Source organism: Oncorhynchus masou, chromosome 24, assembly GCF_036934945.1.
Source record: "Oncorhynchus masou masou isolate Uvic2021 chromosome 24, UVic_Omas_1.1, whole genome shotgun sequence".
NCBI lineage: Eukaryota > Metazoa > Chordata > Actinopteri > Salmoniformes > Salmonidae > Oncorhynchus > Oncorhynchus masou.
The window spans coordinates 89503077-89518355 of record NC_088235.1 but is presented as its reverse complement, the minus strand read 5'-3'; the positions used below and the strand labels follow the sequence as shown (position 1 = coordinate 89518355).

The 15279-nt window shown below is 41.3% G+C and overlaps 1 protein-coding gene across 1 annotated transcript; it reads right to left on the bottom strand.

Moving 5' to 3' along the window:
* Nucleotides 1-569: 569 nt before the first annotated feature.
* On the bottom strand, nt 570-14921 carry LOC135512969 (transmembrane emp24 domain-containing protein 5-like). The gene is made up of 4 exons (XM_064935530.1): nt 14557-14921; nt 9547-9644; nt 9270-9453; nt 570-2489 (listed from the first exon to the last, which is right to left on the bottom strand). Exons 1-4 carry the CDS (start codon nt 14731-14733, stop codon nt 2271-2273), a joined length of 678 nt encoding a protein of 225 aa, XP_064791602.1. The 5' UTR covers nt 14734-14921; the 3' UTR covers nt 570-2270.
* Between the last annotated feature and the right edge of the window lie 358 nt (nt 14922-15279).

Sequence of the window (15279 nt, the reverse complement as noted above, 5' to 3'; positions counted from 1 at the left end):
GAAGTGGCTTCTCATTTCCTACCACTCATTTGAAGTCAAAGGACACAACAGGACACCACATTCAGAAAAGTATAATTTTTTTAATTTGACACATTTACATATACAGAACATTAGTCTGTATATCTCAGATTATAAACTGGGTAGTCCAAGCCCTGAATGCTTATTGGCTGACAGTCATGGTACATCAGACCATATACCACAGGTATGACAATTTTTACTGGTCTAATTACTACGTTGGTAACCAATTTATAATAAGGCACTTCAGGGATTTGTGGTAAATGGCCAATATACCACGGCTAAAGACTGTATCCAGGCACTCCATGTTGCGTCGTGCTTAAGAACATCCCTTAGCCGTGGTATGATGGCCATATATACCACAACCCCTCAGGCCTTATTGCTAAAATATACTCTCCTCGTTCCATCATAAGGTTAGTAAAATAGACACCTTCTCCTAAACATCTTGTCTGTAGGTTCAAAGCATTGAGTTTTTTGTTTGTTAGAGGCCATCATTGTCTTGTGCAGAAAGGAACAAAAAAGGTTGGAGAAGAGCATCAATGACATTCTATAAATTAAAAATATTCATTTTATTGATTCATCTCCCATGGTGATGCTTGCCTGAGCATCAGCTAAAATACATTGACACAAAATGGTGGGCAGAGACAGACAGTGGCAATTACAACCCATTGTAATTGACTTAGAGAAGCTGTTACTGAGACGGAGGGGGCTCATAATGGCACAGTGCAAGACCCCTTGAACATCACTTTGTTATTGTATAGTAAGTTACTCACCCATTGTAAAAGTGGAGAAAGAGTGATTACTGCCACACTGTATTATTGCTTATGTAATATCTCAAAGCAGGGATAGGTTGAAAGCCAGAAGGGTTTACTACAAAGCAGGTTCAATGAATTATCTAGCTGACATTTAGATATGCCCATTTCAAGCATATATAAGTTTAGCATTCTTAAATGAACCAGAAAATCAGATAGCTATTGGTTATTTATCAAAGTTACCTGGCTATTTCATTGAGCATGCTTTATAGTATACCCTTCAGTCCGAGGTGAAAAAGTCACGTTGTTTTGCATGAGCAGTTTGGTGTCCAGCCACAAGATGGCGGTGTGGTGTTACTCATCAACACAGCAGCGCATTGCGTATTTATAGAAAAACTGTTGTGACATAGCAGCTGGAGAGAGAAATCAGACAAAATTTGTCAGCAGCTCCAAAATGTTGCCACATATCTCAGTGCATCAACCACATCTGTATGTTTGTCCAAGTGCGTATATGAAAACTACAAAACAATCAAATAAAGCCAAATAACAGTCAATTAGTTGATTTCCCAACCACTCCCACCTCCTTCAGGCACCCGCAACCCTTTTCCCACAACCTTCCCTGCCTCTTTTACCCCCCAGGTGCAGCGTGTGATTGCTGTGATGGCACAGCTGTGTGTTAGATAGCATTCTATTTCTGTCACAAGAGAAAAAGAGAGCGAAAGGGGCAGGGCAGGTTCCATTTTGCTTCTGCCTGTATGACTGAAACCCGACTCTCCTGTCAGCACTAAGTCTGACAGACGATCAGGACAGAGTTATAGGAGGTTGAAAAGGAGGGAGTAGAAGAGAACAGCCGTGATTTAGAGAGTTACATATGGAACCATTCCCTTTCCCCTACTCCACTTCTCCATTCGCTGGAACTGGCAGACAGCAGCGGTTTCAATGAAGAAGTGTGTGGTTTTGAGTGTGTGTGTGAGAATGAGTGTCTTTTTGAAAGAGAGTGAGAGGGTGAAAGGCCGTATCAATAACCTACTCTACAATAAAGTGTTTCGCAACATGACTCACAGGTCACATACTGGAAGACCTCGAAAGACGTGACACAGAGACAGGACAGTCACACACCTCAGTGTCTGGAAGAAAAAGTTTAGTGGTCACATTAACATATTAAATTAGAAATACTTGTTCATTTACGCTCACTTTTAAACACCAAAAACTGAAGGTCTGGCTGGTGTTTCACCCGCCACAGATTATTAGATAGATAAAGCAGATACCAACACAGATCCTCTGACCAACAGCAGCTCGACAGAGGAGAACAGAGCAGAGGAAGACACTGGACAGGTATGGCATTTGTATCTGTAAGGATGTGTGATGTAACGTGTGTGAGTGTTGTACATAAAAATCTGATGAGTTACAATCTCATCTTCACCAACAGTCCTGCTCGCTATTGGCTGGCAGGTGTAGACAGAGCTATCCGTCTCTCACTGGCCCTTCCCAGTGGGCGGGGTGTTACGTGCGCGCGTGTCTCTTGTCCTCAAACAGGGCACGGATGAGGTAGACCTGCACTCCCGTCACCAGCATCATCACCAGCATGTTGGTCATGGACCACATGTTGACCCGGTCGTAGTTGGACTCCTGGAGGTTGCGATCGCGAGCCTCGAAAGCTTTGAGCACAGTCTGTATTTGAAGGCTCTTCCCCAGCCGGGCTTTAACACTGTTAATGGTGTCCTGGAGAGAAGAGAGAGATAGTAGTTTGGGTTATTGTAATAGTCATAGAACCATCCTGGAACTAGCATTAAGCAATATACTGAGTAGAGAAAGTAGACTGGACTTCAGGACCATGCAGATTATAGATGTTACCTAGAGAGGTCCTAAGGGACCAAGGCAACAGGACAGGGTGAAGAAGTGGTGGGGGCATGTAAACAAGGCCGACAAGTCAGTGAGTCCTCTCAAGGGACCACAGCTGTACTTCACACTTCCTGCCTCTGACCGTGTCTGTGTACTGATACTGGGGGGGGGGGGTCTGGAAGAAAGATCAAACCATTCTGCTCTCAGGTACGTGTGTGTTGTTGTGACATTGATGGCTGTGGTGCTCAGTCTCTCTGACCTTCTGCTGTTGTGTTGGCAGCGTGTGTGAGCTGGGTCAAAGTGACACCACCTTTGTGGTTGTGTACTCTAAGATGACGTGTAGTAATTCCAGGCATCTCTACCTCAGAGTAGTGTTGTCACGATACCAGAACTTTGACACCAATACCAGGTTTAGTATCATGATACTCGATACCATCACAATTCTCGATACCAAAATTATATCAAAACAATACCAAGGGAAAAGAAGAAGGCATATTAGCCAATGTCACAGAATGGCACTTGGATCTTCTGAGTTCAATATCATTACATTTTAAATTTTACATTAAAAAAATCTATACATTAGTGAATCAATTAGACAATCAATCAACTACATAACATCGTAATGGTAATCATTTATTTGTATGGTCTATTAATAAACTGGGTTAATCAAGATGTAGCCTAGTTCTCCCACTTAAAAAGATGAGAGAGGCCTGTACATTTTCATCATAGGTACACTAACTATGACAGACAATAAGTTAAAAAAATCCAGAAAAATCACATTGTAGGATTTTTAATTAATTAATTTGCAAATTATGGTGGAAAATAAGTATTTGGTCACCTACAAACAAGTAAGATTTTGTGCTCTCACAGACCTGTAACTTCTTTAAGAGGCTCCTCTGTCCTCCACTCGTTACCTGTATTAATGGCACCTGTTTGAACTTGTTATCAGTATAAAAGACACCTGTCCACAACCTCAAACAGTCACACTCCAAACTCCACTATGGCCAAGACCAAAGAGCTGTCAAAGGACACCAGAAACAAAATTGTAGACCTGCACCAGGCTGGGAAGACTGAATCTGCAATAGGTAAGCAGCTTGGTTTGAAGAAATCAACTGTGGGAGCAATTATTAGGAAATGGAATACATACAAGACCACTGATAATCTCCCTCGATCTGGGGCTCCACGCAAGATCTCACCATGTGGGGTCAAAATGATCACAAGAACGGTGAGCAAAAATCCCAGAACCACACGGGGGGACTTAGTTAATGACCTGCAGAGAGCTGGGACCAAAGTAACAAAGCCTACCATCAGTAACACACTACACCGCAAGGGACTCAAATCCTGCAGTGCCAGACATGTCCCCCTGCTTAAGCCAGTACATGTCCAGGCCCGTTTGAAGTTTGCTAGAGAGCATTTGGATGATCCAGAAGAAGATTGGGAGAATGTCAGACGAAAATATTTGGTAAAAACTCAACTCGTCGTGTTTGGAGGACAGAATGCTGAGTTGCATCCAAAGAACACCATACCTACTGTGAAGCATGGGGGTGGAAACATCATGCTTTGGGGCTGTTTTTCTGCAAAGGGACCAGGACGACTGATCTGTGTAAAGGAAAGAATGAATGGGGCCATGTATCGTGAGATTTTGAGTGAAAACCTCCTTCCATCAGCAAGGGCATTGAAGATGAAACGTGGCTGGGTCTTTCAGCATGACAATGATCCCAAACACACCGCCCGGGCAACGAAGGAGTGGCTTCGTAAGAAGTATTTCAAGGTCCTGGAGTGGCCTAGCCAGTCTCCAGATCTCAACCCCATAGAAAATCTTTGGAGGGAGTTGAAAGTCCGTGTAGCCCAGCAACAGCCCCAAAACATCACTGCTCTAGAGGAGATCTGCATGGAGGAATGGGACAAAATACCAGCAACAGTGTGTGAAAACCTTGTGAAGACTTACAGAAAATGTTTGACCTCTGTCATTGCCAACAAAGGGTATGTAACAAAGTATTGAGATAAACTTTTGTTATTGACCAAATACTTATTTCCCACCATAATTTGCAAATAAATTCAATAAAAATCCTACAATGTGATTTTCTGGATTTTTTTTCTCATTTTGTCTGTCATAGTTGAAATTACAGGCCTCTCATCTTTTTAAGTGGGAGAACTTGCACAATTGGTGGCTGACTAAATACTTTTTGTTGCCCCACTGTATACACAATACAGGTGAATTCATAGGTATTCCATTGAAATAATAACTTACATTTTAGGAATAACCATTACTAAGGATGAGAAGTCGAGACGCTTCCTAATTCCTAAAACCCAGCAGATGCTACACTGAACAAGTTCAGTGTAAATCAAATGGCTACAGTGGGACCTTTTTCTTACCTTACAAAAGGAAATCGAACAATATTTTAACACAATGCAATACTCTACCAACAAAAAAAGCTATACAATTATAAGTGTGTGTATATCCCTTAAGGTCCTTGTGTAATGTGTTATTGTACCCTCTAGCCCAACTGTCCTTTGTATATTATTTATGTATACTTGTGTTCCCCGTGTACTGTTGTATTATTGTTTCAAAATGTATTATAAATCACCATCTTGACTGGGAGAGATGTGAGGCGGGGAGATGAAGTGAATGAATAAAGTTTTTGGTGACAATCGGCAAAACAATATTTTGCATTATGATCACATATTATCACAAGAAAAGGAACTAGGGTAGTGAATTGATGTTAGCTTGAGCTGTAAACTAGCAAGGAAAGTTAGCCTACAAAATTTGAAGCTACGGGGATCTTGCATTGTAAAATGTTCTAGCGTGTAATGAACATTGTTTTGATAACAGTTATTAACAGTTTCAACATCTCTACATGCCGTTTTGCATTAAAACTTCTGTGCAGCATAAGTGGTGATGTAGCCCATTCTTCCAGTGAGTACAGTGGTTGTTCAGCTAGCAATGGGTAAGTGGAGCAGGCGCGGTTAGGGCTGTGGCAGTCATGACATTTTGTCATCCGGTTAGTGCCGTGCAAAATACTGTCTCATGATGATTTAACAATAATTAACATAAAAAAGTTTAGCATCTCCAGGCCTCCACTAATACAAGCTGCTGATGAGAGCCTTCAGAACACCTACATTCAACTTAATATACACCATCACATCAAATCCATTATTTATTTAAGTCAGGTCTAAAGAAATATGATGATATGATAATGTATTTCAGAAGAAAATAATGTTATCTGGCTATGCTCCATGCCATAGGCTTGTTCATTTAGCTGACAAGATATGCATAAGTCAAGTGCCATTATTTCATATTATATGATTTTATAGTAATAAGAATATAACTGAATTTAGCTGAATAAAATATAAATTATATTTTTCCCATTCCGGAGCGATTACGCATATGAAGTGACTATGTTGACCGTATAAGTGCTCATTTGAACCAGGTCCTGTACGCTATATTTAGTTATTTGGCAACTTTATTGGTTAATGATACAAATCTCTGAATGTCTTAAAAATGAAAACATATATGAGCTGCATGATGCGAATATAGACTATTGATGATTTGGGAAAGTCGCAGAAAAAGCTTGTGCTGTGTTCCTTCCCTGAGGCGACACAGCTGTTCTCTCATCAAGTGACCATATGTTCACACATCAAACTATTCTCAATTTAATCTTGTCTTTATTAATACGTAAAATTGTTTTCGATTTAGAATACCCCATTATCAAATAGACAGGAACAGCCGCAGGGGGGGAATAAGTAATATGTATGCACTCGAATAGCTGCCGCGCGCTTTCCAGCCGGTTCGTTTTTCAATGATGCTGGGTAGGCTACTCCGGTTTTATAGCGGAGCATATGCTTAATATGAGCAGCTGAGAAAGAAATAACACTTTTCACTCCACCCGTTAAGCACTGTTTCAGGAGCATGATCGCTGCGCTACATGTGATATGTGTATGTGACAAATAAAATTTGATTTGATTTGATATTCCGCCCAAACTCTGTATGCCGTGGGCTCTCCAATCCTGTTCCTTGCAGATACCCAGTGCTTCATTTGGGAAAAATGTGACACATTTTGGAGTATAGGTTTGGCCAATCACTAAAGACATAAAAAATAATAAAAAAATAATTCATAATGTTTTTCTGCCATGCATAATATTGTATAAAAGCACAATCATAATTATTCGGGCTTGGCTTCATATATAGGCCTAATCCTATGCACATACATAAACTCTAATATGCTGATGGGTGTTTTGAAAGAATCATCTCCTTGGAAAGCACTGCCCATTTCATTGTGTTTGGCTTTGAAACAACATCCACGAAGCCCATGTTTTACACTCAGTGGTTAAACGGACATTACAGCCCCGAGTACCAGGCCATTGGCGACCGAATGGTCGTTAGCAAGTTGTGTACCACCAACACATGTCCAGAGTGCATAAAAAGAGATTACCGTGGCTCAACGGTCATGACTCATGACTGCTGGTGTGGCAGCAATACGGTCACCGCAACAGCCATAGGCACGGTGCTCTCGCGCTGAAAGTGGACATTGGTTGCGACATGATTCTCTCTCAATCAGTAGACGACATGAGAAACATTTGGCAGAAGTACCCAAAGTAAAAAAAACATTGTAGTACTGAACCGTTGTTTGGGTTCTAGCACTGAGAAAGTACAATATTTCAGTATACTGTGCAACACTGGCCCAGAAAGACAGGACAGTCACCGATGTCAACAGGCTTCAGACAAGACCCAGATTTTTCTGCCCTGCTGGTCACACAAACCACTCTGCTGGTCACACAAACCACTCTGCTGGTCACACAAACCACTCTGCTGGTCACACAAACCACTCTGCTGGTCACACAAACCACTCTGTTGGTCACTCAAACCACTCTGCTGGTCACTCAAACCACTCTGCTGGTCACACAAATGTCCATGTAAAAGGACCAGTGACGACCAGTCATTCAGGCAGAGCCCCACCTGTTTTGAGCCCCACATTTTTAGCTATTTTGGCATTAATGTGTCACATATCAGTTTGCAAACAATGTAAAAAAACAACAACAAAAAACATAATTGGTTTAATAAAGCCGCATACAAACATGGTCTCTCTTTTTTGCTGTCTTGAGTAAGGCATCTCCATAATGCAGGTGTTTCAGCCTAGCTCAGTGCTTCCTGTGGTGGTGGGGCAGCCAGTGGAATATACAAAGTGGATGTCCTCTAGTTGCACCATGATTAGCTCAGTGTCCTGTCACTCATCGGGACAGTGCGTCACCGCCAAGCAGTGGCGATTTTAGCTTGTAAATCTTGACGGGGCAACAACAACAAAATCAAGTGGGATGCATGCCAGCTAAGCCACAACACAACACTAAACAATACATTCATTGCACTATACCGGTGACAAACGGTGCCCACAAACTGTTAGGGTCTAAATAAAGATGTCCCAACAGCAGTCTCAACACTTTACCACTGCTACACCTGGCTTCAGCGGAGCCTTGTCTGACAGCGAAAAAGTTAATTGAGCAATGACGTCGTGTCCCCATGAGTGACAGAACACTGAGCCAATCACGGCGCAATGCTCCTATTTTCTGCTGGCTCGCCCCACCACCACAGAAAGCACTGAGCTTGGCTGAAACACCTGCATTTTGGAGCTGCATCACTCAAGAAAACAAAAAAAAAAGAGACCATGTTTGTATGCAGCTTTATTAACTTACTATATACATATATATTTTTTTTAATTGTTTGCAAACGTATATGTGACATGTATTAATGTCAAAATAACATGTAAAATAGGCATGCCCCCCCCAAAAAAAGTATTTATATATATCCATAATTATACATTTCTGTGTAGTACAGATCAGGGACCGATGGTGAAATTCCGTTACCGGGTGTAAATCCACTTCACTTACTGTAGTTCATATTTTTTCAAAGTCAATGTGTCATGTCATAGTTGACACTCCATTATTTTTGCAGACATCGTTCAATCTTAATTGGGAGCAGATATTTAAGAGTTTTTGGAAAACGTGGACACAAAAAACTGAGGTAGATTATACACAAATTATGTCATCAAACTTTGCATCTGCACAGCTCTTCCAGTAAATGTGTTTTTGTAAAATGTTCAGTGTAAATTGCTAAAAGTAGTCATTGTGCATAGAGTTGTATGGTTTGTTAAACTCTGTTAAACTTTGAAATCAATGGTTTTTGTTTGACATATATTTTAAGTACAAAAATGTGAGTCTAATTCTGTTACCGTGGAATTGCCCTAATCTGACTAACACATGAATTTTATTTCCAATGGCTACCCACAGGGTTTCCTTTTTGACTATCAAGTATCACTTTCCAAGATCTTAAAAGAACATGTGTGAATTCTGTGAAATGTTATGTGCGAAGTCGCACCCCCTCGCATGATGTAATACAGATGCTGAGTGAATAAAACGCACCCTCCATGATGCCATACATCTATAGTGTGTGTAAAAGCAAAGCATGCTTCCAGTCCTAGCTAGGACTACAACTCCATCCTTTTCTAGAAGTTACGCACTTGCACACTCTGTGTCATGGATTTCAAAGCAATGGTTGGAGGGTTTCCACCATTGTAAAATCCATGTGAGAAAGTTTAAGTTCACACTTCAGGAGAAGGGTGAAGAATCAGCATGTAGCCTAGATGTAATATAAGCACACCCCCTCACCATGATGACCTCCAGCTTCATGTCCAACATGTCGGTCCCATGGACATACTCCTTCCAGTCCTCTGGCTCCTCCCCTTCCTGTTCCATGTTGTCCATGAGAAGCTCGAAGAAGATGATCTTTTCCGACACAGCAGAAAACGAGTTGTCAAAACAAAACATGTAGTCTCCATCCTCCGTCTCTACACTAATGGAAACACACCGGGAGAGAGAGTGAGAGAGAGCGAGCCCAACTCCATGTGAGTGTGTATTTCACACTTGCGTGGTGTGTGTGTCTTACGTGTATACTCCGTCTGATTTGCGGTGCTCGCTGTACAGAACGTGTCCAGTAGGAGACGAAAGGGAGAAGTCAACATCCAGACCTGCTCCGTCCAACACCTGAGGACACACACAGACAAGTGGGATGGGTGAGAGACAGATGAGACAGAATGATAAAAGGAGAGCGAGAGAGAGACACACAGAGTCAAAACAAAACTACATCACCTATTGGCTTGCCTCGTCAAATAAAAAGTAAAATAAAAAAATACATTGGGAAACAAGCACAGAGCAAAATGCAGTGCTATGTGGCCCTAAATTGACAGTATACCATGGCAAACGAATTCTTGATGATTTATAATTGATGTTGTTACTGATATTGTTAATGAACCATTCCATTTCCAAAGTATGCTTTTGTCGGCTTCCCTGAATGAGACATTAGCTCCCCTAAATGCAAGAAAAGTCCAACTTTCATGGGGCTCTCTAAAGTATGCTAATTTAACCATGCAGTGGTAATTATGAAAATAAAAGCTTCCAAATGAAACGAACACGCCAATGTCATCCGTAGGGGAGTTGCAACGATGGGACAAGACTGTAACTACTAATTGGATATCACCAAAAGGGTGTAAAAGTGAAAGAAAAAAAAACTAAATAAATGATTTCTATTTCGTGTTTTTTTTTTTGCACTTTTACCCCCTTTTGGTGATATCCAATTAGTAGTTACACTCTTGTCCCATCGTTGCAACTCCCCTACGGACCCAAAAGAGGCGAAGGTCGAGAGCCATGCATCCTCCGAAATACGACCCTGCCAAGCTGCACTGCTTCTTGACACACTGCTCACTTAACCCAGAAGCCAGCCGCACACGGTCCAGTTGGCGACCATTGTCAGCTTGCAGGCGCCCAGCCCACCACAAGGAGTCGCTAGAGCATGATGGAACAAGGTACCCCCGGCCGGCCAAACCCTCCCCTCGCCCGGACGACGCTGGTCCAAATGTGCCCCGCCGCCTGTCCATGAATGGTACTGTAAAATTCTATAGCTAGTTAGACAGCAGTGCTGTCCACTCAGTAGTGCTGAATTTCGGCCTAAGCTGAGCTCTTTTAAAAGCATTGATTTTCCTTTGTACATCCTAATTTTTACCATTTGTTTGACATGTGTCCTTTATAGAAATAGCCTTTATTCCAATGCATTAGATTCATCCGTTGATTTATTACCGTTTGCTTTTGTCAGTCAGCTGTGCTCACTGCTTTGTTTTTCCAGGTGTGTGCGGGTATTGGTCTTCCCTGTGCGTCTGTGGCCAGAAGAAGTAGACCATTTATTTAGCTTGATTGTTTTCTATCAAAATTTGTTTTCAGCTGATGGTAAACAATATCACTACAACTAGCCTACACAGACACCAATATGCCACCAATCCACCCAACAAGTATACACAGTGTACAAAACATTGGGGACAGCTCCTAATATTGAGTTGCACCCCCTTTTGCCCTCAGAACACCCTCAATGCGTTAGGGAATAGACTCTAAAAGTTGTCGAAAAGCATTCCACAGGGATGCTGGCCCATGTGGACTCCAATGCTTCCCACATTTGTGTCAAGTTGGCTGGATGTCCTTTGGGTGGTGGACCATTCTTGAGACGCACGGGAAACTTGAGCGGGAAAAACCCAGCAGGGTTGCAGTTTGTGACACACTTAAACCGCTGCGCCTGGCACCTACTACCATACCCCGTTCAAAATCACTTACATTTTGTCTTGCCCATTCACCATCTAAAAGACACACATACATAATCCATGTCTCAATTGTCTCAAGGCTAAAATAATATTTCTTTAACCTGTCTCCTCCCCTTCATCTACACTGATTTAAGTGGATTGAACAGGTAACATCAATAAGCTTTCACCTGGTCAGTCTGTCATGGAAATCGTAAACTCAGTATACGTTAATGACAGCAGGCCTATAGTTGGCTTTTTCGGTCAAAATCATTAGATTTTGTATTTGCACAGGCCTACTTTATTTTGGATTTGTGTGCCCATGAGAACTGTTTTCACGGCGAAAGATAATGAAATGTTTTTTAGGCATAGTTACACTTAGTGCACTTTCTGAGATCTCCAAGATCCAGGATTCATACAGGTTAAAGTTCTAACTAAATGGTTAAATGCTTAATAAATGGCAAATAACACAGTCACAAATGTCATTCATGTAAGGAAAGAATGGTAGTGTTTTATATCACATGATATGTGAACACTCCAAGCATTCAACTAATGAATTATGGACAACTCATGAACTAGGGTGTAAACATGTTTTGATTCATCTCATGTAGGCCTATTATATTGAATGTAGGCTACCTGTTCTGCGTGTATTCATTTGTGTAAAATTGCCTCGACTGAGAGGGTAGGTTACTGCCAGTGGTGTTGGCCTAGTGGAGGGTAAACGCAGTTTACCCACCCATCTTTTTTACCACTACGTCACTGGCTACCGGTAGGCCTATTTGAAGTTCATGGTAAAACACATTGTAGCCTAGTCTAGTAAATTGACTGAGTGTGTTAGGGGGACCATCCTGTTATTTCACGGGACAGTTTCAGCCCCAATTCAGGTGTCCCGACCTTTCAGGCAACAAATAATGTTAATTTGTCAGCAAGACATCAATCAATGCAGGCTCAATCAATGGAGGCCTAATCAATGACAATCACTGAATGTCATTAGGCACACTTATTGGTGTTTTGCAACAGATGTCCATTTCCGTTCATCAAATGGCACAAGTGTGCATGCAGTGTACTGTTGTGATGCTAGAATTATTTTGTGGATGAACATGCACAGGTAGCCTACTTTAAGTGATTTGTTTGACAGTCAGGTGAAAACCATGACTGGCTGTGTGCATGCCACATTAAAAGGTAATCAATTTTTACCATTAAATGACATCTTTATTATCATTATTATCTCCTTTAAAAAAATTCACCCAAGAGACCACCCCGAATGTCACAGTGTAATTCGCACTCAGAAAGAGAGAGAGGTGTCAGGATTTGGCCAGGGTTGTTCCGGGTTTTGGTCACTAGATGCCCCCATTGTGCTTTTTGACCTTATGTTTTTTCCCTTGTTCCCCATTATTATTTGCACCTGTGCCTCGTTTCCCCTGATTGTATTTAAACCCTTAGTTTCCCTCAGTTCTGTGCTCTGTGTTTGTATGTTAGCACCCAGCCCTAGTGTTCTGTGTATTCTTGTCGTTTCCGGTGGATGCTCTTGTGGAATTCTGTTTTTGTTTTTGAGTATCTCTTGAGGCTTTTTTGTGCTATTCCTACCACCTTTTGGATTTGCCATTTTGTATTGAAGGACTTCTCCTTTTTACTTTATTAAATTCACCGTCTTAAGTACTGCTGTGTCTGCCTCATCTTCTGGGTTCTGCTGACTATTCGTGGCTCAGTTGGTTAAGTGACTGTTTCTCACTCCAGAGACCCAGGTTCGTAACCGGGTCCTGACAAGAGGTTGTGGAGAGCTGGTGCTGAAAAACAAGCAGAGGTTCTTCACAATGTCCAGTCCAAGAACACTGCCTATTTTCAGTAGTGAAATATGGTTGGATTGAGTCCATTCAAGACAATAAGTGAACAGGCCAGTCCCAGGTGCCTGTTTCTCTACAGTTGCATTACTGGTTTACTATTTCCACAGATCTCTGCCTCCTCTGTTACTCAGGAGCAAAGAATGACAGGGTTTCCTAACTTTAATGTCTAGTTATTTGAGGATTTCCAAACACAGACATTGAGCAGATACCATGAAGTACTTAGAAATTAGTGTCTCCACAAACTAAGGACATTGTCAGTTTTGTTCACACTCCGATGGCAGAGTGGTGGGCTACAGCATGCCACAGAAATAGCTTGTCTATGGTGGTAGCATGCTACAGCTAGACTATCCTACTGTGATGGTATGACAATCCGTTATGTCAGAAATGTTTCATAGAAAATAGAGGTTTTGAGATTTGTGATTCAGGGCCACAACTCAATTGGAAACATTTTAAACACGTCAGCAGAGCACAATCTAGTGCTAGGCCAATGAAATAGGAGTAAGAGGAACCACAGCCCAGGATGGAATGTCATTATTAGAAAGGAACGTATAGCCAGTTCTAGGAAAAACTTGTTTCTAAACTAGTATGATGGCATAATTTCAAAATCATGTAGGCCTGTAGTTAGTGTTTAATACATTTACAATACATTTAATTTACTTCAACCAATTCCACAAGTAGTTCCTAGGTTCTGGATTCAGATACGACCAGTGGTGTAAAGTACTTAAGTAAAAATACTTGAAAGTACTTCTTAAGTAGTTTTTGGGGTATCTGTACTTCACTATTTGTATTTTACTTTAACATGACTACATTCCTGAAAACAATTATGTACTTTTTACTCCATACATTTTCCCTGACATCCAAAAGTACTTGTTACATTTCGAATGCTTAACAGGGCAGGAAAATGGTCTAATTCACAAATTTATCAAGGGAAGTGGTCATCCCTACAGCCTCTGATCTGGCGGACTCACTAAATACGTGCTTCGTTTGTAGATGATGTCAGTGTTGGAGCTTGCCCTTGGCTATCCGCAAATTTAAAAAAATATATATATAATTATTATTAAATGGTGCCGTCTGGTCTGCTTAATATAATGAATGTTTTATTATTTATACTTTTAATACGTAAGTATATTTTAGCAATTACATTTACTTTTGATACTTAAGTATATTTAAAACAAAATACTTCTAGACTTTTATTCAAGTAGGATTTTACTGGGTGAATTTCACTTCAGTCATTTTCTATTAAAGGTATCTTTACTTTTACTCGTTTGATAATTGGGTACTTTTTTCCACCACTGGATACGACAGCGCTAACCACAATCAATGATGGGATATGCACATAACATGGGACTTCTTGTGAAGTCATGCGAGTAGTTCTAGCAGAGGAGAGACAGCCTCCAAAGCTTCCCACATGAGTTATATCAAGTGTGCTCATTTACAATTATGTGTTCACCCTTTCCCCATGTAAAAACCAATCATATAAACCCCTGGCACCTGATATTCTATCTCCAGCGACGCGTCCTTCTTCATGGTCTGGAAGAAGCACTCCTTCCGCCCTGCGGGGAGTGTGAATGTGAAGTCGCTGACCAAGCCCTGGGAGAACGCAGCCACCAGGAACTTCTCAGACACCAGCACCGAGAACAGGCACAGTAACATCCGGGCCACGTCCATGGTCTCCCGCTGCCTTCAACTCTTGATTTTGACTCCGTATAGAGACAAGCTCTCGATAAGTGCTAGTTCAGTTCGTCAAAACGTAATTTATGATGACCAGCTCACCGTTCGATGGCAATCACTATATGAGGACCCTGCCTTTTCAGAATGGAAATCGTTTTCGCTCAACGAGTTTTGATGTTTGACATTTCAACCCAGCATTTAGAATGCGAGGATCTGAGCCTCAGTGCCTCACATTCTAAATGCTGGGTTAATCTCAAACCTTTTCTTATTCAATTTAATGTATTTATTGGTGCATAAAATATATTTGGGACACATTTTGCGTGTATTATGTTACATTTAACAAAAACGTTTACACAGGCAGATCTCAGAAGACGCACGTATCCGTTGTATGATGGGCAATGTAGTGTTTAAGAACAAAAGACGGCATCCAACGCTGCTCCAAGAGCGCACTCGCCTTAACAACATCAGGACCGTTATATATAATACCTATTACACCTAGCGGTCAAACATGGAAATGGTTCACTAAAAATAAGTGCTGTGTTT

What these genes read in the sequence shown, in the direction of transcription:
- LOC135512969 (XM_064935530.1), bottom strand. Translation starts at nt 14,733, where the DNA reads ATGGACGTGGCCCGGATGTTACTGTGCCTGTTCTCGGTGCTGGTGTCT. An exon ending in AAATCAGACGGAGTATACAC is followed by an intron (nt 9,454 to 9,546) that starts GTAAGACACACA and finishes TGTTTCCATTAG; the next exon opens with TGTAGAGACGGAGGATGGAG. An exon ending in TGAAGCTGGAGGTCATCATG is followed by an intron (nt 2,490 to 9,269) that starts GTGAGGGGGTGT and finishes TCTTCTCTCCAG; the next exon opens with GACACCATTAACAGTGTTAA.